General features: G+C 56.3%; 1 protein-coding gene across 1 annotated transcript; it reads left to right on the top strand.

Annotated features, from left to right (window-relative positions):
- Nucleotides 1-71: 71 nt before the first annotated feature.
- RORC (RAR related orphan receptor C) lies at nucleotides 72-24,324 on the top strand. Its single transcript, XM_045896598.3, has 11 exons — nucleotides 72-169; nucleotides 2,334-2,363; nucleotides 13,203-13,288; nucleotides 13,585-13,726; nucleotides 14,872-15,384; nucleotides 15,616-15,737; nucleotides 16,589-16,721; nucleotides 16,889-16,996; nucleotides 17,181-17,291; nucleotides 18,547-18,656; nucleotides 22,228-24,324. The coding sequence occupies exons 1-11, from the start codon at nucleotides 130-132 to the stop codon at nucleotides 22,387-22,389; spliced, it is 1,557 nt and encodes a 518-aa protein (XP_045752554.1). The 5' UTR covers nucleotides 72-129; the 3' UTR covers nucleotides 22,390-24,324.

The raw sequence follows: 24,324 nt of genomic DNA, 5'->3' as shown, positions 1-24,324 counted from the left end.
GCCACTCCTTTCCCCTGCCTGCTGACTGGCCAGGTGCTCCCTCCTTGCTCCCTCCTCCCTCCCCTGGGCCCTGCTCCCTGCCCTCCTGGGCAGCCAGGGCAGCAAGGACGGCACCAAGGGAGCTGCCCCATGGACAGGGTCCCACAGACACAGCACCGAGCCTCGCAGGGTAAGAGGCCCGTGGCCCTGCAGGCAGGTGGAAAGGACTTGCCAGAAGAGAGAGAGAGATTGGAAGAGTCTGGTCAAGAAGCAAGGAGGAGGAGGAGGAGGAGGAGGGCAAGACAAGAAAGGAGGAGAGAGATGGATTGGCAGGAGATACACGCCAGTCTTGAAGGAAACTGAAGGAGAAGCAGGAGGAGGGGCTGGGGACACTGCGGAGGAGGAGAGCGTGGAAAGAGGGAGAAGCAGGAAACACGTGGAGAGGAAAGAAAGGGAGCAGCGGAGCAGGAAGAGACAGGTGCGGGGCGGGGAGGGGGTGAAGAGCGGAACCCAGGAAGGGTCAGAATGTGGGCAGGCCCTCCCCAGCGCGCGAGCGCCCCCTGCGAGGAGGGGGCGACACTGCTTTCCTCAGCGGGCAGAACGGGCCGCCGTGGCTGGAAGGCTGGCCACTCCACCTTCCGTTCATTCACCAATGGACGAACCTGTCCTGCCTTTCAGGGTGACAGACAGAGGCTTGGGGGAGGAAGCAACCAAACCCTGTCAGCTGCCCATGCCCACTGGCCTGGCACTTTCCTCTGCACTGGCCCAGGAGGGTGGGGTTTCATTTCTGCAGAGAATGTGGGGCAGCAGACCAGGGACAGTGGGGGACAGAGAGGCAGGCAGTTCCTGGCCTCCCGCGTGGTCTAACTCAGAGACCCTCTCAGAGCACGACCCACGGCCACATGTTTGGTCAGCTATGAACACCAAAGGGAGTGAGTGCCAGCAGGTGCCGGGGGCCACCTGGTGGAGGATGGCTGGCGAGGGGAGCACCCCCACCCCAGGACTGCTCTGAGGTGCAAGGCTGGAGGCCAGGGAGAGGGTGCCACGTCAGGGAGGAAGCTGGGTGGGGCCAGTCAGGATCAGGGGGAGGGGGGAGGGGCCGGATGGAACCACTCCTTCCCTGGGCAGTCCTCCCCCACCCCACCCCCAGCAGAGCCCAACCCTTCTAGTCCATTCACCCCCACTCTGTCCCCCGCAGAGGAGGCCGGCCAGTGGGGAGCATCTCCTGGGCAGAGGGACAGTGTGGGGGGGATGGTGGAGACCAGGATTGGGCAGTGGAAGGAAAAATATAACAGGAGAGCAGATCCAGAGGTTAGGGAGACTCTAGGGGGCATGAGGGAGGGCTGCAGGCTTTTCTGGGACAAGAGGTTGGCCTTGTGCTCTATGAGGAGCTGCTGTGTGGTTGTAGGAAACGGACCAAGGTCTGGCAGGGGCAGCCTGCTATAAATGAATGACCAACTTCCCCCCCACACACCTCTCCCCACCCCCACCACGGCCACGATGTTCTAGCTAAGGCTTTCCCCTTAGCAGCTGCCCCTCCGAAATATGTGCATCCCTGCCCACCCCATGTCAACCCACCTGGGCACGTTACTGCCTGCTCTCTACCTGGACCAGCCAGAGGAAGGGATTCCCTCCTCAGCAGGCTGGCCGGCCAGAGGCCCAGGAAGGCAGAGCGGGGTCTGTGCTCCCCGCTCTCCCTCCTCTTCCTCCAAACATCCTCAGCGTCTTACTCTCAGGCTCCACACCTTGGGCAGTCCTAGGGGCTTTCAGGCACAAATAAGCAACCAAGAGGTTTAACTCCCACAGAGATGTAACTCTGGCTGCAGAATATTTATCGCGCACCTCTAATGGGCCAGCCACTATGGAAGGCTCTGGGAATACCAAGGCCAATGAGACAGACCGCTTCCCAGCTAGCAGGAGAGCCTCATTTCATGGATAATGACACAATGATAGCAGTTAGGTAGCAGCGCGGAGAATGTCAGGAAGCCAAATGCACAGTGCTGAGTGTCAGCACGAGGGCAGGGAGAGGGGCATGGGCAGCTCCTCCAGTGGGAGCTTGAGCAATGAGGGGAAGCTGGCTTTACACTGAGCAGGGTGTCAGGAAAGGGCCTTCCGGGGGAAGGAATCGTTTGGGGAACTCCCGGAGGTAGTGAGGAGCCTGGCGCTTCTGAGGACCCGCCGCGGGGCAGAGAACGAAGAGAGGTGTGCTGTGGAGGATGGTCCCACCTTTGGCTCAGACACCAGGTTCTGGAGGAAGGAATGGGGTGGGATAGGGCCTGTGATGGGAAGGGGCGGGTCTCCTGGTGCCCATGGTCTTCAGCTTTTGGCCCCGGCCCTCTCTCTTCTCTTTCCAGAGCTGCTGGCTGCCAAGAAGACCCACACCTGTGAGTAGCGGGTTGGGGCGGCACCTGTGCTGGGTGGAGCCATGGCTGGAGCTCGGCAGGACTGGGGGGGGCGGGGTGCACCAGAGAGGAAGCCGGGAGCTGGCCCAGGCAGAGGCGGCGCCTAGGGAAAGAAGGGAGATGGGGAGCCCGGCAGGGGGAGGGGTGAAGAAACCTCAAGAGCAGGGCGACGGGAGATCAGGGGGAAGCCTGCGGAGAGGGACCAGGGCAGACGTAAGGAGAGAGTGATTATAAAAGGGATCCGTGGGAGACGGAGAGGAGGGGTGCTGGACAGAGGCACAGGAGCCAGCAGGGGGAAGGAGGGAGATGGAGGCAGGGGCAGCCTCAGGGACTCAAGGAGCCTGCGCCACCAGGCTTTGTGGCAGCTGAGCCATGTTTGGTGTTCCTCTTGGTGGTTAACACGTCCTGAGGTGTGAACAAGCCAGGCTGTGCAGAGCTGGAGAGCAGGAAAGCCTTCACCTCTGTAGGAAACATGACACACAGGGACACTCTGGGCCCTGAAAGACTGAGGCTACACATGTGGGAAGGAGGCTAGAGCTCAGGAAGGACTTCCCAATGGATACTGACGAGTATCTATCCTCTCTAGGGACCTCTCAGCACAGCAGATCTACACCCCCCCCCCCCCAGTTTGTGGGAGAGGCTACTCACCCAGAAAATGCACCCACTCCACCTCAGTCCCAAAGCTTATATCCCATCAGGGCCATGCATGCCCTTAGCAGCCTGAGGGTACTCTGGGGGAAAGCCTCCATAAGCATATGTCCCTGAATTAACGAGGGCCGCTCTGGGGCAAGAGAGACCACCTGCATTTCTCCATGGCCCTCCCTTGGATTACCTACCAATTTCTCCTGAGAGCTCGCTGACCCTGCTCTGGCTTCCAAGATCGCCTAGAGCCTCCCTGTTCTAGGCAGAGAAATCTCAGAGGCAACAGCATCCCCTGGTCCCTGAGCTGGGCAGACAGGGGCTGGGGGGCCATCCAGGATGCTACAGCCTCCTGGGTGGGGGGTTGCTTTGCTCAGCACAATCCTGATCGGTGCCTCGCCTGCCCCTAGCCACAGGGCCCCACGGAAATGCTGAGCAGGGCCCTGGGAGGAAAGCAGGTCAAGGAGTGACGTGCTCATGCGCTGGGGGGATGGGAGCCAGGGACCATATGTGGGTGGGGAGGGAGAAGGGGGACTTTCGGAGCAGCTGGAACTGGAAGAGGCTATGCCCCATTCCTACCTTAACCTCTTACCACAGAAACCTTGGCCAGGACCACGCCCCCTTCCTCCTTCCCAGCCCACTGGTCCTGTGCAGCCATGCCCCCACCCCCACCCCAGAGTGTCCTATGAGAAGCCAGGGTGATGGCCCCTCCCCCAAGCCCCTGCCCAGGTCCTGAGAGCCTGAGGAAGGCCAGCGGGGAAAGGTGTGTACCAGACTGAGGAGCTACTAGAGGCCTGGCAAGATCAGAGACCTCTTAGGAAGTTTGGTGCAGAGAATCCAGGAGAGATCAATGACTCCTCCAGGCTGGGAGGCTCAGAAAAATAGGTTCCAAATTGAGACAACCGCAAGGAGGGGGTCCAAGACAACCCGAGAAGGGAGGAGCCCCGGAGGGACCCCCAGACCAGGAGAGGGCCGAGCTACTGAAGGGCCCTGAAGAGGAATCCCCAGGCTGAGGTACACCACAGAGCAGATATGAGGCTGAGAGAGCCCCTCAGAAGGACCCCCAGGCTGAGAAACTCTAGACTCACATGCCAGGAGACCTCCCAAGCTGAGACACCCTCAAGAGCAGACTTGAACCAGAGAAACCCTCCCATTCCTCAAGTGGGATTTGGGGCCAAACCGCCTGAGTTTGAATCCTGACCCCACCACTTACTAGCTGTGTGACCTTGGGCAAGTTACTTAACCTCTCTGTGTCTCATTTTCTTCATCTTCAAAATGGGGATAATGGTACCTACCTCATAAAGTATTTTGTGAGTATTAGATAATCCATATAAAACCTTAAGAAGTGTTTCGGGCACAAAGTAAACATTATTATTATTATTATTATTATTATTATTATTATTACCATCACCATCATCATCATCATCTGCATTCCAATTTCAGTTTTGCTCTTGAGGAAATTTCTGACAGACTAACACTTCCTGCAGATAGCGGGTATTTGTCTGATGATCATTGCTGCTGCAATTATCATTTCTTCCCTAGCCCAGGGCATATACCACATCTGTGGGAGGGCATGAGCATGGTGGGTGGTGAGGCGGCCTCCCAGACTGCACCCCAGTGGGCGGCTGTTGGCAGTCCACAGCGTATCAGGTGGCACAAGCCACTGCCCCCGGGCAGACATCCTGTGACTTACCTCTAGAAACATCCCTGTCCCTGGAGTCACTGGGCAGAGAGTCAGGCTCGGGTCCTCAGTGGGAGGGGGAGTAGGACCTGGCTGGGCTCCTGTGAGCTCCATTCTGGTTCCCCAGCCAGAACTACCCTGGCGGGTGGAAACAGCTTTTACCGCGTGTGGCTGTCGCATGTGGTTTTGGAATTTTCCAACGCCCCCTGCAATTGGCTGCCCCGCCCCTCACACCCTGCCCCAGGCCCAGATTGGCCACGTGGGGCGCCTGTCATCCTACTCGCTGCACCCCAGAGGGGGTGGGGATGCAGTGGGGGGGGTTGTCACTTGGCCACCTGTGTGGTGGTGGCTTAAACCCCCCTGGCCCAGAAGAATTGGGAGAGAGCTAGGTGCAGAGCTGCGGGCTGAGGCTCTGCAGAAAGGGCCTCACCCCCGACCCAGCTGCCAACTCTGCCCCATCCCTGGACCACCCCCTGCTGAGGACAGAGAGCTAAGGCGGCAAAGCCCAAGGCTCAGTCATGAGAAGTAAGTGAATGGGGCCACCTGGGAGTGGGGAAGCCTGGACGCTATCGTCATCCCTGGGCCTCTGGAACAGAGGGGTGTCTTGGGAACAGTGTGAGCAAAGCTGAGTGCTCTTTCTTGCTGGCAGCGTGTGTCCCAGTCAAGGCCAAGGTCTTTTGGGAGCTGGGTGGAGTAGCTGAGGAGTCTTGCTCCCCAGGCAATTTTCTTAGAGCAGGGTAATACAGTGGGCTATAGAGGAACGGCTCTGTCGTGAGCCCTGGAAAGGATCTGCAGGAGTATCTGAGGTGCTCTGCTCCTCATTTAACAAGAAAGGACTGAGCCCCAGCAAGGCCAGGGCTTCGCCCCAGATCCCACCGCTGCAGCAGAGGGTGGCTGCTAACTGACAGGCACCGACCGGACTCCCACTGCAGCATTTCCCTCCATGCCTCCAACCTACCTCCGAGCAGGGTGAAAGAGGAGCCAGAGGGCCAGAGGGGTTGCTGTGCCCCGAAGCAGCAGGGCAGGAAGAGGAAAGCCAGATCGGCAGGTAGAGAGGGTCAGAACCCTGCATCCAGGTCTCTGTGTGTGTGTGTCCCCAGTTTCAGTCACCCATTTGATGAGGGGGATAGGGCAGGGGAGATGGGAGCAGAAAGCCTTCAGCTTCACCCCCTTCCTGGTGTGGAGCCATGGGCCAACAGCTAGTGGACAGATGTCTGGGGTCCCTGTGCCTTCTAGCAGAGCAAGGATGGGTAAATCAAACAATCCCTGTGTTCAGGTAAGGAAAGCTAGAGAACCTCTCGGAGCAGCGGGTAAATGAGCAAAAGGGAAGCCCCATGTCCCTGTGGCCTGAGGCCTGAGGCAGCCCCAGCCTCAACCTGGGGTCTTCCCACAAACCACAGAGGGGAGGCCATATTGGGTCCTGGAAAGACCCACGGGCTGAGAGTCTAAAGACCAGGTTCTGGTGCCAACTCTGTCACTGACTAGCCACGTAGCCTTAGGCAAGTCATTGGGCCCTGGTCTCCTCATCAGCAAAACAAGAGAGCCGAACTTAAAAACAAAACCAACTTTGGAGAGGCTCCCAGTTCTGAGGACCCAGGACCAAGGAGAGAGCCCTGGTCCCCGAGGTGAGCACCCTCAAGGCTAGTGAAGGCGTCTCAACTCTCCCAGGACATAGACGGAGAGGAGGCCATGGGAAAGGAAGGACTTGGGACAGAGATCCCAGTGCAGATGTATGAGCTGGGGTGGGTCAGGTGGGGCGAAGAAAAGAGCCAAAAACTTCCACAGGAAGAGGGGCCCTTTGGAGCTTTCATTTCTTTCTAGCTTCTTCCGATTAGCAGCAAAGGTTAGCAAACAATCTTCCCAGAAATGGCCCCCAGTCAGCAAATCCACCCTAGCAAGCAAGGATTGGGTGTGCCTCAGAGCTCGGCGGGAGAGCAGGAGTCCCCAGGACTGAGGGAGGGAGCTTCTAGGCAGCTCTACATGATTTCCCCCCAACAGCTCCATCCACGCTGGTAGATAGGAGAGGGGGTCCCCTCCGATCTGAGGGTGGATGCCACCCGTCCTTCTCACTTGGACATCTCTGGGTATCTCACAACCCCAGGCTATCTAACTGAATGCCTCCCCCTCACACACACACCTAGTGAGTGCCAGCCACCTCCATGCCCTCTGACCATAGCCAGAGAGTGGCAGCACATGGGGGGCTGGGGACTGTGACACACCCAGAGACCAAGGGGTAGACACAGACCAGGAAATAAAGAGAGGTGCGGAGGCCAATGATGTCCTGATGGAGCTATAAATGGAGAAATACCAGGAAATACCACCCAAACATCGAGGTGTGAAACCTGAGACAGAGCTGGAGCACAGAAGATAGAAAGGCACACAGACACAGCGAGAGATGCAGAGGGAGGAGGATGGGCAGTGAAGGGGAGATGCGGAGTCCTGATGGGGGCTAGGAAGAGGGAGGCATGGAGTCCATGGAGGTTCTGAAAGGATGGCAGAGCTCCCTGCCAGGGCGACATGCTGCTAAGTAAAGAAGAAATGTCCATTAGCCAAACAGACTCCCCAGCCAGCCAGAGGGATGGTGGCCCTAGTCATCTCTCTCTGAGGACATGGCCAGTGTGGAGCCAAGAGGCATGAGGCCCCAGCACTGGGTATGGATGGCGAGGAGGTTGGGGGAGACAGGTGCGAGGTCACATGTCTGTCTTTGCTGTGCCCTGATCTTTCCAAGTCTGGTCATGATAATGATGAGCAGTGGGCCTGCAAGAGGTCCAGGTCCCCAGGCAGGGTGCCACAGCTCTTATCCTGAAAACCCATGGCCACCTGAAGACTTAACAAAGGGCCTCCTCCTTCCTTGTATCACCCCTGACCCTTTGCCTTTTCCTCTCTTCCATTCCTAACAGGAATCCCAAACACTCTCAGCCCAAGGTACTAGAATCTGGAACATCTCAGCCTGTCCCGTACAGTGAAGCATGGGTGTTGGTCTCCCCACTCTTCCCAGGGGCTCCCTCCCCTCCCCTGCCTCTGTGCCCCTGACTCAAACAGGGAACAGGGACTTTCCCATGCTAAGAGCCCTCTAAGGAAGGCAGCCCCTGGGGTCTCCTCTTGTCCTCCATGGCTAGTCCTTTCTGAGATCTAACCCCTACTCCTCCTGCTACTGCAATGCTGTCCTGGGCCTCTGGGCCAGATGGGGCTGTCTCTTTGGGGAAGGGACAGGAACAGGACAGGGCCTCAGCACCAGAGCCAGAGTGTCCCTGGGTTCCGTGTGTCCTGGAACAGCAGAGCCCTGTGGAAGGGAGATATAACCCTGGAGGCCGGGAAGCCGCTGACTGTGACTTGGGGCTCCCACTCCTCAGAGCTTCCTCCTGGTGATTCATCCCCTCCTCCCCATTCACTGGTTGTTTTCACTCAATTCTTTTGTTTCCCCTCCTTTCTCCTGTCCCAGACTGCGGGGGTGGCGGGGGCACCAGGAGGGGTTTCAGGTGGCTGGCTGTCTTTCGTGGCTTTTCAGAACCCCAGACTCTCCCTCGCCCACCTGAGTTTTAGCTTCACTACTTTCTCAGCCCTGGGATCTGGATGTATCAGCAGAAAATCCTCGCCCTGGCTTGGGAGTAGTGTTCAGCAGGTAGAGCGGCTTCTCTCCTGGCCCCCCACTGACCCTCCCCCTCCTGCTCCCCTGTGGTGGCACCCACCACCGTGGTTTCCAGCTTTGCAGAAGCTGTGGGAAGGAGAGCTGAGAAAGGAGGGAGGCTGGTGACAGGCTGGGGTACACAGGGGACCCCTGGCCCGAGCTGTGGTCTCCGTGCCGGTGGGGGTTGGGGGGAGCTAAGCTAAGAAAAGAGATGCATTCCTCTTTCCCATTCACTCATTCATCTCTGCAGAGGCCTATTAGGATGTATGAAAGCTAGTCCACACCCCTGAAGGAGCTCTGTTGGGTCAGGCAAGCTGTTCCACCCTGGCCTTGGAAGCCTGCCCCAGGACATGAGTAAAGGCAGGAGGAGGTGGGCACCACAGAGGAAAAGCTGGGGCAGAGGGAACCATGCCTCTATGGGTCATTACACTAGACATGAGTCCTGGCTTTAGTTCCACAGGGGGTCCTCTCTGAATTCTGTTCGCAGCCCACCTCCACACTTCACACTTTTCCCTTGCAGCCAGTAACCTTGTTCCCTATCCCATTTCCTCGATGCATCTGGGCACCTCATCCTTACAGGGGGTATGGCTTAACGGTTGGGGACATGGGCTCTCGAGTTACAGACACCTAGGTTCAAATGCCAGATATGCCACTTCGGACTGTGTAAACTTAGGCAAGCCACTTAGGCCCTCCTGGACCGCTTTCTCATCTGTAAAACGGGGACAACGCAAGGAATGCCTACTTCCCAGGGTTGTCGTAATCATTAACGAAACACATATGCAGAGCCCGGGACAGAGTAAGAATTCAGCCCAGGCTTGTGTCTATCATTACTACCCCCCCTTAATTACTGTCCATTGGAGAAAAGGAGAGAGAAAGAGAAGAGAAGGAAGGCGCAGCTGGAGACTGCTTTGTCAGAAGATAAGGACCCCACGGCTCCTCTGACTGCATCCACTCTCCAGCAGGGCTAGGGGAGGTTGTGGGGTTTGAGGGGAGAGACCCCCCTGGGTTAGAGCCCCTCCTTTGCTCCTACCACTTCCTGTCTGTGGCATGGGGCACCTGGACAAGGCCCAGGGCTGGCTTCCTAAGGTGGCCCAGGGCCAGGCTCTGGCTGCATTCCGAGAGCGCTATCAATGAATCTCACAGCTGTGGGAAGGGTGAGATTAGAGGGGTTGGAGGGAGGGGAAGACAGACCACCTTGTTGCTATCGGATTTCCCCACAGAGAAGGTGTGCATAACAAGCTCCCTGGGGATACTTCGGTCTCTGAAGCAATCCAGAAGAGATTCATTTTCTTTCCCCGGTACCGTGCCAGAAAGCAGCTCTAGAGGTCTCCCAGGCTGAGGAGAAGACACAGGAATGAGCTGGGGGAAAAAATGGCCAACTCCACCCTCATGCCCCAGGAGGAGGAGCCTGGCCCGAAAGCCTCAAGAGGGGCTACATTCTTGCTACTCAAAAGTGTAGGCTGAGGACCAGCAAGCGTGGGCACCCACCAGAGCTTGTCCAAATGCAGAATCTGGGCCCCCAGACCCGAGCAGGGACCTGCTCACAAGATCCCTCCGTGATCTTGTTTGAAACGCAAAGGGTTAGAGTCATGCAGTCGCTAGACGGTTTCAAGAGCTTTCATGAGCAAATAGGCCCTTCTGTCTCCTGGGAGTGAGAGGGTTTCCTTTGATAGGCCCTGGGAGAGAGCAGCAGTGAGGTACAAAGTTCTTCCCGAAGCAGCGGGGACCGCAGGGGCTGGCCTAGACAGGCCTGACCTTTGCTTGGTTCGAGTTCCTGGCACGGGCAGGCCCTTAGATGGTAAGTTCCTGGCAGGCCAGGCTCCAGTGCAACAGTTTGAGTAATCCCGTGATTACTCAGCTCCCCATCCCCAACCTGGGTTCCCATCACCTGCTGCTTCAGGCAGGGGCTCAGGGGTAGGTTGTGAAGGTGAGGGATCCGAGGTGTTTTTCAGCTCCTGCTCACCCCACGGCCACCTCTGCCAGACCTTCCCGTCCTCTCCCCTCCCCACCTCCACAAGTCACACTCACGCACACCGGGACTTTCTCTTTGAGGTTTCGGGCAGATGGCACTGAAAGGGCTACAGGTGGCAGGGGAAGGAGGGAGCAGTGGGAGCAGAGGGGCTGATGGTGCAGGCAGGACCAGGGGCAGGGCACTGGGGCCAGGACATCACGGTGGGGTTTTCTGTGTGTCTGCACCTGTTTCTCCATCCCAGGGTCTAAGTCTCTGGTGTCGGCCAGTCCCAAGCCTCTTGGTCTCTCTAGATCAGAGCCTACAGAGTCTGGCCCCCCCAGCTCAGAACCCCTGACTCCATGTTCCTGCCTCACTTTGTACCTCTGTCTTGGGGGCCTATGGTTGGGGAACCCTGAAGAGTGGCTGGCCTGCTGGCTGGGGTCCAGACTCCAGCTTCCCCCCAGACACAGGTATCTGTGAAGGGGGTCCATGGCTGGCCACATCATCCCATGAGAAGAGCAAGGTCTGGGTTACAGCGCTGCGAGGTTCCTGGGGCCGAGACCAGCAGTGGGTCAGGTGTGGGGCAGGGAGAGATGTGTCTGGGTCACCTGTGTGGCTGGCGCATACACGCACCCGGATGTGGCTCTGGGAGAAGGGAAGAGACAGGGAGGCCTGTGGTTGACTGCTGGGCTGGAGTCCGAGTTCCCACTGTGGCTTGGCCTAATCTCCCCTCTGCTTACTTTTTTGGGTGACCCACGTTGGTTTCTCCCCTCTCTGGGCTGAGGGCCACTGTGGAGAGAGACCCACGCTGCCGGAGGGGAAGGTGTCGAGGCGAGCGCAGACTCTCTGGGGCATGAGGCTTCTGCTGGGCCTCAGGTGCCCCCTGCATTTCTTTGCCTTCTGCTCTGCTCTGTGGCAAAAGTGTATGTAGAGTTTGCCTCTTAGACACAGTGCTTTCCACAGGTAATACCATCACACCTACCGTCCTAGCTACAATCATCCCACGGACAAGCAATGTTCTTTTTTATTCTGATTTCACTGACAAGGGAACCTAGGCCTAGAGAATCTAAGTGACTCAACATTCAGGTGCCTCCACATTTTCTGCCCCTTTTCCAGCTACCAAACCCCTCTTATTCTCTCTTCCCTTCCATGCATTCCAATATGCTCTTAATTTACGGGAAAGAATCTGAAAGGCTCACTTGCCATCTGTCCAGTGATCACAGCCTCCTATGTGGGTGTTGGGCAGGCAAGTGGGGGCTGGGGTGGGGGAGAGGAGTGACTTCTCATGGAAGAATTTCAGACACCCATGGGCCTGTCCCCCATGAGGAGGCAGCTGCTTAATCTGACTCAGCTCAAAGCTGGCTTGAGGGGACAATGGTTTCAAGATGAGGGAAACAAAATATCAGGGGGTGGTGGGCAAGCCATAGTTCCCCTCCCCACCTCACGTGAGGAGGCCCTATGCATGACTGGGGGGTCCAGGCCTGGGCCAGGGGTAAGCTCACCAGAACACAGGTTTGCCCTACAGGCAAGCTGCTGCCTTCGCTGACCCTCAGGGTGGACATGGTTAGGGGACCGGTCAGAGATGAGCTGGGGCTGGGGTGTAGATCACTTTTCTGGCCTGCTCCGCCTCAGCCTCCCCGCTCAAAGGGGAAGCAGCAGGGCACCAATGGCAGAGAAGAGAGCCCTGTCCCCTTGGGATGGATGAAAACCCCTGACATAGTGGGAATCCCAACTCCCCTTCAAAGATGAGCTGGGAGAAGGCCAACTGCTGCTCCCTGAACCAGTAGAGAGCTGTGGGCATTGACAGGGACAGGGCGAAGTAGAGGAGAAAAATCTGGAGCCCCAAAAGGCCACGATGAGCTCAGTGGGCAGCTGGGGGTCCTACTGGCCAATGAACAAACACTAACACACAAACAGGCAGGTGCACCTGCCGGCTCACAAATACCTGTACCTTCCATGTGTACACACACCCTCAAACATGCCCACCGATGTATGGGCCCCCAAAGCCAGGTACACAGAATAGCATAATGGAAAGCAGGGGAGCTAGGGTGTAGACCCAGCTCTGGGGCAACTTAACTGCATGAACCTGGGCCAACCACCTTACCTCATCTGGTCTATCCCTCCACCTGGAAAAGAAAGGACAGGACAAAGGTTGAATGAGCTGGTCCCTAGTCCCAGTCAGAGGTAACATTCATGATCGGCCCATCAACATAGTCACTCTCATGTGCTGCCCACTCTCTGCTCCAGGGCCTGGGGCCTCGGTGCCCTGTTTGATTCTCACCCTAGATCGCCAGCATCTGACCGACCTGGCTTGTTGAGCCCTCTCCTGGGCTCCACCTCAGTCCTCCTTGCCTTCTTTGGGCCCCATGCTGTGGACCCTGACCTCTTGGCCCCTGGTCGCTGCCCAGCCCATCCCTGAGCCTTCACTGCCAGGCTGAGGATGACCGGCATCTCTACCTGGCCCCCTGCCTTGGTGCACCACATCTCCTCCCCCCACCCCCCATGCCTCACACTCTGCCCATGGGAGCAAAGCCTGGTGGGGGAGGGTGGCCTAAAAGAAGCCCCCTGCGCGGGAAGCAGGTGTTGTGAAGCAGCGAGAACTCCTAGATCCTCAGGCGGCAGGGGGGGCAACTGGAGCTTTTCAACTTGAAGGGCTGAGCAGGTGGCCTCTCTGCAGCTGCACTTTCTGCCCCTGTGGAGCTGGTACAGGTCCTGGCTGCCCCGTGAAACCGAAAACGGCCTCCCCAGACCCTTTGTTGAGCGGCATTTGGCACTGCACTTCTTCTATTTTGCAAGAGGTGAAGAGCAAGCTGGAGCAGGGTGGAGAAGCACCGTGTCCCTGTGTCTACAGCCCGGGGACGTGGGGAAGGAGGCAGAGCAGGTCCCTGGGCTCACCTCCTGTTCTTTCTTTCTCTCCTCCAGCACAAATTGAAGTGATTCCTTGCAAAATCTGTGGGGACAAGTCATCTGGGATCCACTACGGGGTTATCACCTGTGAGGGGTGCAAGGTGAGCATGCGCACCCGTGCACACTCACACACAGAGTCTCTTCCAAGGCGGGGAGAAGGGGCTCTGAGGCAGCTAGGGAGCTGCTGGAGAGGTGCCTTACACAGGAGGGCCTTGTCTGAATCTGGGGACATGACTGCGTGGCAGATTATAACTCTGCTAAGAAAGGGAGGTGAGAAAAGGAACTGGCCATGCGTGGGGTCTGGGCAAGCGGGGGCCAGAGCCTGGGCTGGAAGCCCCGGGGAGCGAGCTGGGCCTGGCCGGGATTGGCAGCCGAGGTCCCCGTCTGCCTGCCCCAGGGCTTCTTCCGGCGCAGCCAGCAGTGTCACGTGGTCTACTCCTGCACCCGCCAGCAGAACTGCCCCATTGACCGCGCCAGCCGAAACCGATGCCAGCACTGTCGCCTGCAGAAATGCCTGGCACTGGGCATGTCCCGAGATGGTGAGGCCAAGCAGGCGGAGTCTCCAAAGAGGTTATCCTGTAGACGCGTCCTTCCGTGGGGCACGGGCCGGCCACGCACCATGGGGGTGCACCTCACCAAAGCTCTTCGTGGTCCCCAGCTGTAGGCTCTGCTAGAACAGCCCTCCCTTCCCCAACGCCCCAGGCTCCTCATTTTCTTCTTCCTGGGATGGAAGAAGAACTGGCCCAGTTACCGTCCAGCTTCCACATCCACCGTCCTGCCCCTAGCTCCATCTCCCTGGTCCCCCATCCCCATGCTAGGACACAGGACAGTGGCTCGGACTGCAGCCAGAGCCAGCCCGAGAGCCACCTGGAAGGCACGAGGGTGGGGAGGGCGGCTGTTCCCGGTGCCTTTCTCCTCGGTCCTCGCCCACCACCTCGGCGCAGCCCCCCATCACCACCACAGAGGGAGCCCAGGGCGGGGTTGGGGGAGGCATGAGGTGACGGAGGAGCCAGAAAGAGCCCGTCAGCACTTTTCAGCGCCCGAAATAACAAAGTGAAAGGAAACACGCAGGGGTGCAAAGGGGCAGGCGGGGCGAGGGGCTGTGCCCCCACACCTGGGAGGGGTGTTGGGGGGGGAGTGAAAAGGCAGGAAAGAGAGAGCAGAAGAGGATGTTCAGAAACAAGCCGCGGAGCATGGGTTGGGCTGTGGTGAGTATCTAGGTCACCAGCGAGCCTGCAGGCCTGACCACAGGGAGACCTGTGTTCTCAGCTCTCCTCTTCCTCCGACCCTCCTAGACAGGCGAGGTGACCCCAATACAGCTCCAGGCCCCCAACTCGACCACCCCAGCCCAAACATCAGGAGACCAGAGTCCTCAGTCCAGACTGACTGCTGAATTCTGCTACCAGCAGAAGCTGGTTTCCAGCTGGGAAACTTTGCTTGGGAGACCGAAATGCCTGGGCGGGACGCAGCCCTGCCGCAAACACGGGCAGGCGGTGGGAGGGGTCTCGAGCAAAAGTGGGGGGCCCCCCGGGGAAGGTCCTTAGGCCACACTGGAGACACTCTGCTCAGAGCCAGCTATTGAGGGAACAGCAAGTTGAATTCTGTAATGATCAAAATGCCTGTCGAGGCTGCCCTGTACCTCGTGCTCCTGCCTCGAAAACTCCTGATCCCCGACCTCTTTCAGCTGTCAAGTTCGGCCGCATGTCCAAGAAGCAGAGGGACAGCCTGCATGCCGAGGTGCAGAAACAGCTGCAGCGGCAGCAACAGCAGCAGCGGGGACAGGTGGCCAAGACCCCGCCAGCGGGCGGCCAGGGAGCCGACCCCCTCGCCGGTCCCATCGGGCTCCCAGACGGGCAGTTGCCCCTGGGCTCCTCACCTGACCTGCCTGAGGCCGCGGCCTGCCCCCCTGGCCTCCTGAGAGCCCCAGGCTCCGGGTCCTCCTACCCCAGCAGCTTGGCCAAGGCCGGGCCCGATGGGGCCTCGTACCACACGGAATACAGCCCCGAGCGGGGCAAGGCCGAGGCCAGCGAGCGCTTCTACAGCACTGGCAGCCAGCTGAGCCCCGACACATGTGGACTTCGTTTTGAGGACGCCGGGCATCCTGGGCTCGAGGAGCCAGGACGGGGCCCGGACAGCTACGGCAGCCCCAGTTTCCACAGCGCCCCAGAGACGCCCTATGCCTCCCTGACGGAGACTGGTGAGCGGCTGGGGGGCGGGGAGGGGAGGGATGATGAGGGAGGGGCTTCCAAGAGAGGGGCCCTGGTCAGCACCCCATGTACACCACACGTGAGCCCAAGGGAGCAGAGGGGCCGAGGAGGGGAGGCAGCGCGGGGCGGGGGGGGGGGGGTCCGGCCGAGGAGTGCCCTTTGTATGGGGTAGGGTAGCGGTTGGCTGAGATGGAGCCTGTGCCTTCCCCCTCTGGCCCCAGAGCACCTGGTGCAGAACGTTTGTAAGTCCTACCGAGAGACGTGTCAGCTGCGGCTGGAGGACCTGCTACGGCAGCGCCCCAACATCTTCTCCCGGGAGGAGGTAGCCGGCTACCAGAGGAAGGTGAGGCCGGGAGACCCCGTGGGAGGGGGCGGCGGGGGAGGGAGTGCGTGCGCAAGTGGGCTGGGGCGAGGCGGGCGGCACGGACAGACCTGCGGGTGCGTGCTTGTGAGCGTGTGTGTGTCTACCCCCTAGCAGATGGGTGAGAGGTTTTCCTTTTCCCTTGCCTATTGCCTTCCTCCTACCTCCGCCAGCGCCCACACCTTGGTGTGTACACTCTCCTTTCCCGTCCCCTTTCAATGATAGCAGTGGTCAGAACCCTGATTACCATTTGTTAAACACCCCTTCTCTGCCGGGCACTGTGCTAAATGCTTCCCATAAATGATCCTCCGCTCTTTCGACAGCGACCCGTGAGGTTGGCATTTATTTCTGTTCTTAACAGCCTGGGAAACTGAGCTCAGAGAAGTTAACAGACCTACTCGAGGTCACAAAGTAGTGGAGCCACAGGAACATTCAGATCCACCAGGCTCCCAAAGTTTATGCTCTTTCCTGTCACACTCCTGACAACACCACATGTTCTAAAAACACTCGTTTGACACTGAATTTTTGCTTCTCTATGTTCTTAAGACCTTTGGGCAGGTCTTTTTGGGGAGAGGGGTCAGTATGTGCTTCTCACCTCAACAAAATGCAAACTCTTTGAGGGCAAAGCTGCATCTCAGATGTTTTTTATTTCCCCACAACAGCTAACTCAGTGCCAACGGCTGGTGGGTGCTCAGTGAGTGCGACCAAATGACAGGAGTTCACCCCGAGTGAACTCCTCACGCCTGCAGTTTATCAGTCTGGGCTCCCAGGGGCTTGGGAGGGTGACAGGGTCATAAACGGGGCTACAGTGGGACCCTCCTCCTTCCTTACAGTCCATGTGGGAGATGTGGGAACGCTGTGCCCACCGCCTCACCGAGGCCATTCAGTACGTGGTGGAGTTTGCTAAGAGGCTCTCAGGCTTCATGGAGCTCTGCCAGAATGACCAGATCGTGCTTCTCAAAGCAGGTGCCCAGGGAGGGTGGGCAGGCCTGGAGGGAGGGGGGCAGAGCATGCAATGGGACGGGGCTGAGCGGAGGAAGGTGGCTTAGGGAAAGCAGGGCACTGAGGGGGACAGAGCCAGCTCCCTGGCTCTGCCTGACTCTTGCCTGCATGCCCCCCCCCCTTCTCCCCAGGAGCAATGGAAGTGGTGCTGGTCAGGATGTGCCGGGCCTACAACGCTGACAACCACACGGTCTTTTTCGAAGGCAAATACGGTGGCATGGAGCTGTTCCGAGCCTTGGGTGAGGGGCAGGGGGAAATGAGAGAGACAGGAGTTGGATGGCAAGTCCATCTAAAGCTTCAAGACCCAGGCACCCTCTTTTCAGGGCAAATCACCCCCTCTGCTCCAAACACCAGGAGGGTGGGTGTCCTCGGGCACTGTGGCCTCACCCACTTTACTCATCCTTTGCTTTTTCTCTCCCTCAGGCTGCAGTGAGCTCATCAGCTCCATCTTCGACTTCTCCCGCTCCCTGAGCTCCTTGCGCTTTTCTGAGGACGAGATTGCTCTCTACACAGCCCTCGTGCTCATCAATGCCAGTGAGTGTCGTTGGGCTTGCCTAAGGGACATTCAGGTGACAGGGGAGTGACGGATATTGAAGGGTCTGGACCTTCAAATGTGGTTAAATCTGGGAAATGGCTCTAAAGAGCAGAAAGAAGATTCAGAGGAGCCTCCAAGGTGGGGTTGGAGAAGTGGGGAGCTAGGGAGCTGTGAGGATGAGAGGAAGTGCACCGCTTCCCAGGGAGAAATTCATTTGCTCGTGAGTTCTCATGTCAGTGAGTCCAGTGAGCCCACACATTGTAATCACCTGGGGAGCTTTAAAAAGTGATACTTCCCCGGGCTCAACTCCCAGAGAATCTGAGGTCATTGAGCTGGGGTACAGTCTCCCGCAGGTGATTGTCATGTGCTTGGGAATCACTGATCTGCTCGAGCTAGTTTGAAGACTGTGGGCTGTCATGGCAGGACTCTGGATACCCACTTCACTGGGATGGAGCAGGCTGGGCTGAGCCAGGGAATGCTAAGTATTTGGAGAACCTGGAGAAGTGGGTAGAGCTACTAACCTGAGTTTGCCGATCAAGATTATCTGTTGTCTGGCTCTGCCAATGAATAAAAACCTAAACACGTCCTTCGAACTAGAAATAAAGACTTAAAAGATGACTTCTGGCTATTTTATGGAGCCAGGGCAAAAGGTGGTTTGTCCACTGGAGTTAGCCACAGACGGCTGCAGAGGCCCTGCTGCTGGCCTGGGAGGCTTCACCAAAGCCACTTGCTATCGGGCTCATCCTTGGCCAGGTGACAGGGCTCTCTCTCATTTTCCCCATAGTGGAATCCTAGCATTGGATGGGCTATGTGAAACATCAGGGTACCAGGGAGAAGGCTGCTTGGAGTCAGGAGATTGGACGTTCTTTCTTTCTTTTTAAAGATTTTATTTATTTGAGAGAGAAGGAGCAGGGGGAGGGGCAGAGGGAGAGGGAGAAGCAAGCTCCCCGCTGAGCAGGGGGCCCGCTGTGGGGCTCAATCCAGGACCTCTGGGATCAGGACCTGAGCCACCCAGGCACCCCGGGAGATTGGATGTTCTTATCCCTTTCATCTCTCCCCAGTTTTCCTTGTAGACAGCCAAGCCCCAGGCCCCAGAACTTTTCATGATCAAACCAGGACGCACACGCACGTGCGCACGCGCTCAGCCGAGAAGGCCGCTATCCAGCACAGATGTCCAACATGATACACCCTTTTGGGGGAAGTTAATGTCCATGTTCTTTCTTGTTCTCGCTATGGCCCCATGCCCTCCTTCAGACCGGCCAGGGCTCCAAGAGAAGAGGAAGGTAGAGCAGCTGCAGCACAACCTGGAGCTGGCTTTTCATCACCATCTCTACAAGACTCACCGCCAAGGCATCCTGGCAAAGGTAGGAGCAGTCCCTGAGGTGGAGGAGTGGAGGAGGTCAGGTCCAGCGCAGGAGCTGGGCCCCCAGGGCTTGCGAGGGCTGGGCTCCGAGGGTACAGAGGAGGAAGTGCTTGAGTGCCATGTGCTAGAGAGCTTGCAGTAGCACTGGAACCGAAGGGATGAGCCGTCACTTCCATGTGCATACAGATGGAAAGTGAAGAGAACCTGGAATTGGGAGGGATTTCTGCCAGGAAATAATTTGGCTTAATATAGCCAACACTCACCCAGCACCTGCTTGTGCAAGGCACCATGGAATGCAAAGGTACAGAGAGGCGGTCCTTGTCCTCACCGAGGGCTTTTAGTGTGGTACAAGGAGGCTCGTGTACCAGTAACCCTAATACGGAGTAGCATATGGTACGTGATACAACAGTAATGCGGTTAACAAGGTGCTATCCCAGACATGCTGTCATCCTCAGGGCAACTCGGTCAATAGGACAGGTATTAAAACCTCCTTTTAGCGATGAGGGGACTTAAGCGACTAGTCCAAGTTTGCATGATTGGTAAGTAATAAATGCAAGATTTAATCCCAGTGCTCTCCCACCATATCCCTGCGCCCCTGATAGGTTACTTTGATAAGAGATATCGGGGGAATGTTATAACAGCATAGAACAGGGATTAAAAATAACTCGGGGTGGGGCACCTGGGTGGCTCAGTCGTTAAGTGTCTGCCTTAGGCTCAGGTCGTGATCCCAGGGTTCTGGGATCGAGCCCTGCCGGGAAGCCTGCTTCTCCCTCTCCCACTCCCCCTGCTTGTGTTCCTGCTCGCACTATCTCTCTCTCTGTCAAATAAATAAAATCTTTAAAAAAAAAATTTTTTTTTAAATAATTTGGGGTAAAAGGAGTGGGTCATAAATGCTTCCTAGGAAGGTGGCATTTAAGGTCAGCCATGAAGTGTGTCAGATTTTAACAGACATTCATGGGAGTGGGGCAGGCATTCCAGGCTATGGGAACAATCACCAAAAATAAGGAGGCAAGGGCGCCTGGGTGGCTCAGTTGGTTAAGCAACTGCCTTCGGCTCAGGTCATGATCCTGGAGTCCCGGGATAGAGTCCCGCATCGGGCTCCCTGCTCGGCAGGGAGTCTGCTTCTCTCTCTGACCCTCCTCCCTCTCATGCTCTCTGTCTCTCATTCTCTCTGTCTCAAATAAATAAATAAAATCTTTAAAAAAAAATAAGGAGGCAAAATAAAATAGTACAGATATGGGGAATAGCTCATGGTACATTCTGACTAATGGGTAAGATTGGGAGCTAGCATTGATTGATGAGGGCGGGGAAGTAGCAGAAGACAAGCTTGAAATTAGGTCAGGTAGCAAATCAGAGAGGACTTCCAGTGCCATATTAAAGAGCGAAGGCTTTATTTCCAGGCAATGGAGAGCTCTGAAGGCTAGAAATGATATCATCAGAGCTATTATTTAGGCAATTTAATTTGGAACCAGCGTAGAGGAACCACTTATGTAATCATCCAAGCAATGGGCCCTTGCTATGTGCCAGGCACAGTGAGTGCTAGGTGCTGAGGATAGAGAAATGACCTACACAACAGTTTTTGTCCTAAAGAACTTCAAGTCGGGTCAGACGGATTGGAAGGAGAGACTGGAGCCTGGGAGCTCGGCTGGAAAGCAGATCTGGTTGACTCCACCTTCAGAATACAAACCGCCCACCATCACCGGCCCCCCCATCAGTTCTCACGTGGCCTGTTAGAGAGGCCCCTGGTCCTCCCTGGTCCCTCCTGCAGGAGCCACATAGCACGGGTCTCAGTCCTGCTCTAGCCGCCCATGCTGCTGAGTGGCAACTCCAGAGTCTGTCATGGCTGACTGGCCTCAAGCACGATATGACCCCGACTTCTTTTCTCACCTCCTCTCCTCCCACTGGCCCCTCAGTCTCCTGTTCCAGCAACACTGGCCTCTTTGCTATTCCTTCAGCACATCACATACAGTTGCATCTCAGGGCTTTTGTATCTGCTGTTCCCGCTGCCTGGAAGGTTCTTCCCCTAGTCTTCCAAATGGCTCCATCTCTTCATCCCGGAGAGGTTTTCCCTGACCGCCTGATGCAAAAAGCCCTCCACCCCCCACCCTGCATTATTGTTCTTTTTTTTTTTTTTAAGATTTTATTTATTTATTTGATAGAGACACAGCGAGAGAGGGAACACAAGCAGGGGGAGTGGGAGAGGGAAAAGCAGACTCCCCACTGAGCAGGGAGCCCGATGCGGGGCTTGATCCCAGGACCCTGGGATCATGACCTGAGCCGAAGGCAGACGCTTAATGACTGAGCCACCCAGGCACCCCTGCATTATTGTTCTTTAAGAAATTCTTAGACATATATATTTGTTTGTTTCCTGGCTCCCTCATTAGGATAGGCATTTAATAAAGCTAGATATTTTATTCTACTTTATTGTATCCAGTGATATATCACCACAGCCCATCACAGTGCCTAGCTGAGTAGGTTCCCAACAGTTATTGAATGGATGGATGGATGGATGGATGGATGGATGGACAGATGAAGCTATTGTGATAGTCCAGACAAACTCAGACTAAACCAGTAGAAATGAAAAGAGGATGAATCCAAGAGATATCAAGAGATTTTATGCTGCCTGGTCTTCTCTGACTGTCCCTTTCCTAGGAAACTAAGTAGGGGGGGAAGGAAGGGGGCAGCTAGTGAGTGGTCTTTTTAAGCCTAGCTTGGTTATACAGGAAGATGAAGGAAGACACACATCCACATACAGGTTATATGCAGAAGATGAATGGTTTTCTCAGCCTTTCTCCAGCGAGGTCTCCCTGCCTCTGTCTCCTCATGGGTCTCTGGGCCTTTTTTGTTCCCCTCTGGCTGAGTACTGGTGGTGTTGGGTACCTGCTTGGAAACCATTTATAATTCAGTTATTGAGCATTTGTCATGTGCCAAACATGACAGGAACAGAAGATACAGAGAGGGGGGGAGACAGGGAGAGAAAGAGACAAGGAGAGACCCTAGATTAAACCTAGCTAGGGTGGGAAGGCAGACAAATTAGACCATTTCCCTAAAATGGGGTTTAAGTGCTACTACACAAAGAGAAGTCCAAAGGAAAGGCCCCTAATCCAGGGAGAGGTGGTTAGAGAAATATACCCAGAGGAGGTGACACTTGAAAGTGAGGAAGCATTAGCCAAGCAAAGAAAAATCAGAAAGGCATTCCAGGTGAGGAGAACAGCATTGACGAAGGTCCAAGAGGCATGCAATAGACTAGAACAGAACCACGGGGTCTCACTATTCTAAGAGCAGGAAGTGTGAGTTAGAGTATTCACCAGGGTTCATTTCAGGAGTAGCAGGAATGTGATGAGGGGATTCACTCAGAAAACATGCCCTTGTTCCGTAGCAGTCCTGGCTTGCCTCCAGTTTCCTGAACACATACCCCTCCCTGTGATGGGATCTAATCCAGCCATTCCTCCAGGGCCGAGCGCAGAGGGGGAAAGCAAGGCAGGTTGCCCTAGCCCAGGGAGGAGAGGACATCTTTGCTCTGGGGAGAAGGCTGGAGTACTGATCCTCCTCCCCTGTTAACCCATCTCCAGCTGCCACCCAAGGGGAAGCTTCGGAGCCTGTGTAGCCAGCACGTGGAAAAGCTGCAAACCTTCCAGCATCTCCACCCCATCGTGGTCCAAGCTGCTTTCCCTCCACTCTACAAGGAACTCTTCAGCACTGAAATTGAGTCACCCGAAGGGCTGTCCGAGTGACCTGGAGGAGGGACTCCTTTCCCTTCCCTAGAGCCTACTGGCCCTCCTCCCTGGATCTCCTCCCACCTTCACATTTTTCTTATCTGTGCCCCCTGGAGGGTGGTCCCTGCCTGTTCGTTGGGGGTGAGCAATTGCTGAGACTGGTTTTCTGCCCACAGGCTTGCCTGACAGTGGGCCAAGAGCCAGAAGGTGGTGATGAAGGAACACCATCTCCAGCCTCAGCTTTGTTGCGTCTCCTTTCCCATGACCCTTCACCCCCAGCTTCTGAGAGGCCTCGGGTGGCACATAAGGACCTCTAGGAGGACCATGGTGTCCTGAGGACACCAGGGGGATCCAGGACACCCTGGATGAACAGAACTCAACTCTGGGCTCAGAAGCTAAGAATAGGACTTTAAAATACCTCATTGCATCTCCCCATGGGCTGTGGCTGGGGAGATGTGTCAAGCTCAGAGACTGATGGCTGGAGCCCAGAAGGACCTGTATATAACATGAATCCAGATCTTTAGATTTTCTACTTCCCCCTTCCTCTCAGCTCAGCTAGGAAGTGGTTGGGCACCCTGCCCTTTTCCCAGGATCTAAAAAAAACTGGATATGGGAAGATAAGGATGGGGTGGGGGTAAGGGGCTGGGATAATTTTTTTATGGGATTTGGGTACAGGGATAGGTTACAATGGAGGCCAAGAACATCACAGATAGAACTCAAACCTCTTATGTGCACTTTAGAAGTAGACTTTAGGGGTCAGCACAAATCTGATGAGAGACACACATGCACATACAGGTGAAACACACACTCACAAACTCAAACTGCAATTATGCACCTCTGTAAACACATTTAATCTGACACCATTTCTGTCTTCCTTGAGGTCACAGCTCAGAGGTGCTTAGTGGCCTCAGGGAAAGAGTCCCAATCCTGAGGGAACCCAGAACATTTTCGTGGTGTGCCAGTCCACCAACCTTAGACCTGGGGTGGCCCAAACTCAATCCCAGCCCCAGCTGTCTTCTAGCACAAGAAACCCCAAAAGAAGAAGGGATGGCTGGACACTGGTCAGTCAGATGCCCCAGACCGACCCTTGGAAGAGTCCTCCTGTCATCATGCAGAAAGGAAACAGACACAATTTCACCCCAACTCTAGCAGGGAGGAGACCAGGGAACAGGACAGACACCTGTTTCTCTGGCTGTGATCATGCCCCAGGACTTCTCTTGGCTTTACAAATCGCTGTGAGCCCTCCTCTGAGGGATAAATGGCCGGTGATGTGGGGATGCTGTGTTCCTCTCGGCAGAGGGGTTAAGTTGGCTAAACATAAACCCCAACTTGTGCTATTCTTCATAAAATGATTTTAAAGGCCAGAGGTATGTGCGGCAGGGGCAGGGGTGGGGGTACTTAAATCGCATTACAGACAAGCTGTTCTCCTGTCTCATTCCTGTGTGGAGACCCAGGTTTCTAGGCCAGCAACCCATGAACATCATAAGGATTGCAGCCCCCACTCTGAGCAGCCCCCCAGGGAGGCTTGGGAGGTGCTCCTCAGGAACCCCCACCAAAGGAGTCTCGAACTAAGCTCCCCAGCAGATGTTCTGGACTGAGAACTTTCCCCACAAAACGATACCCATGGGGGACATTTAGATTGAGAGGCTGCACAGAATCACCCTGCATCTGGGAGACTGACACCCCTGAGGAAGGTGCTTGGCCCCAGAGCTCCCCAGAGGGGAGTCAGGATGTCCACGAGAGACCCTTTCGGGCTGCTGGCCGCCTCTCCCTCCTGAGCCCTCCTGCACCCCCGAGTCTCCCTCTGCACTCCCTGCCCCCGCCATCCTGTGAGGTGCTTGCTGCAGCCCTCCCTGGTGGCTTTATTTATTTATTTTGCACCAACAGGGTTGCTGCAGACTCATTCTCGCCTGGTTTAAAAAGAGAGAGAGGAAAAAAAAAAAGGAGAAATGC

Source organism: Mirounga angustirostris, unplaced genomic scaffold, assembly GCF_029215605.1.
Source record: "Mirounga angustirostris isolate CCGP_5_RB_7025 unplaced genomic scaffold, mMirAng1.0.hap1 SCAF_4, whole genome shotgun sequence".
Lineage (NCBI taxonomy): Eukaryota > Metazoa > Chordata > Mammalia > Carnivora > Phocidae > Mirounga > Mirounga angustirostris.
This window is presented reverse-complemented; position numbering and strand designations above follow the sequence as displayed.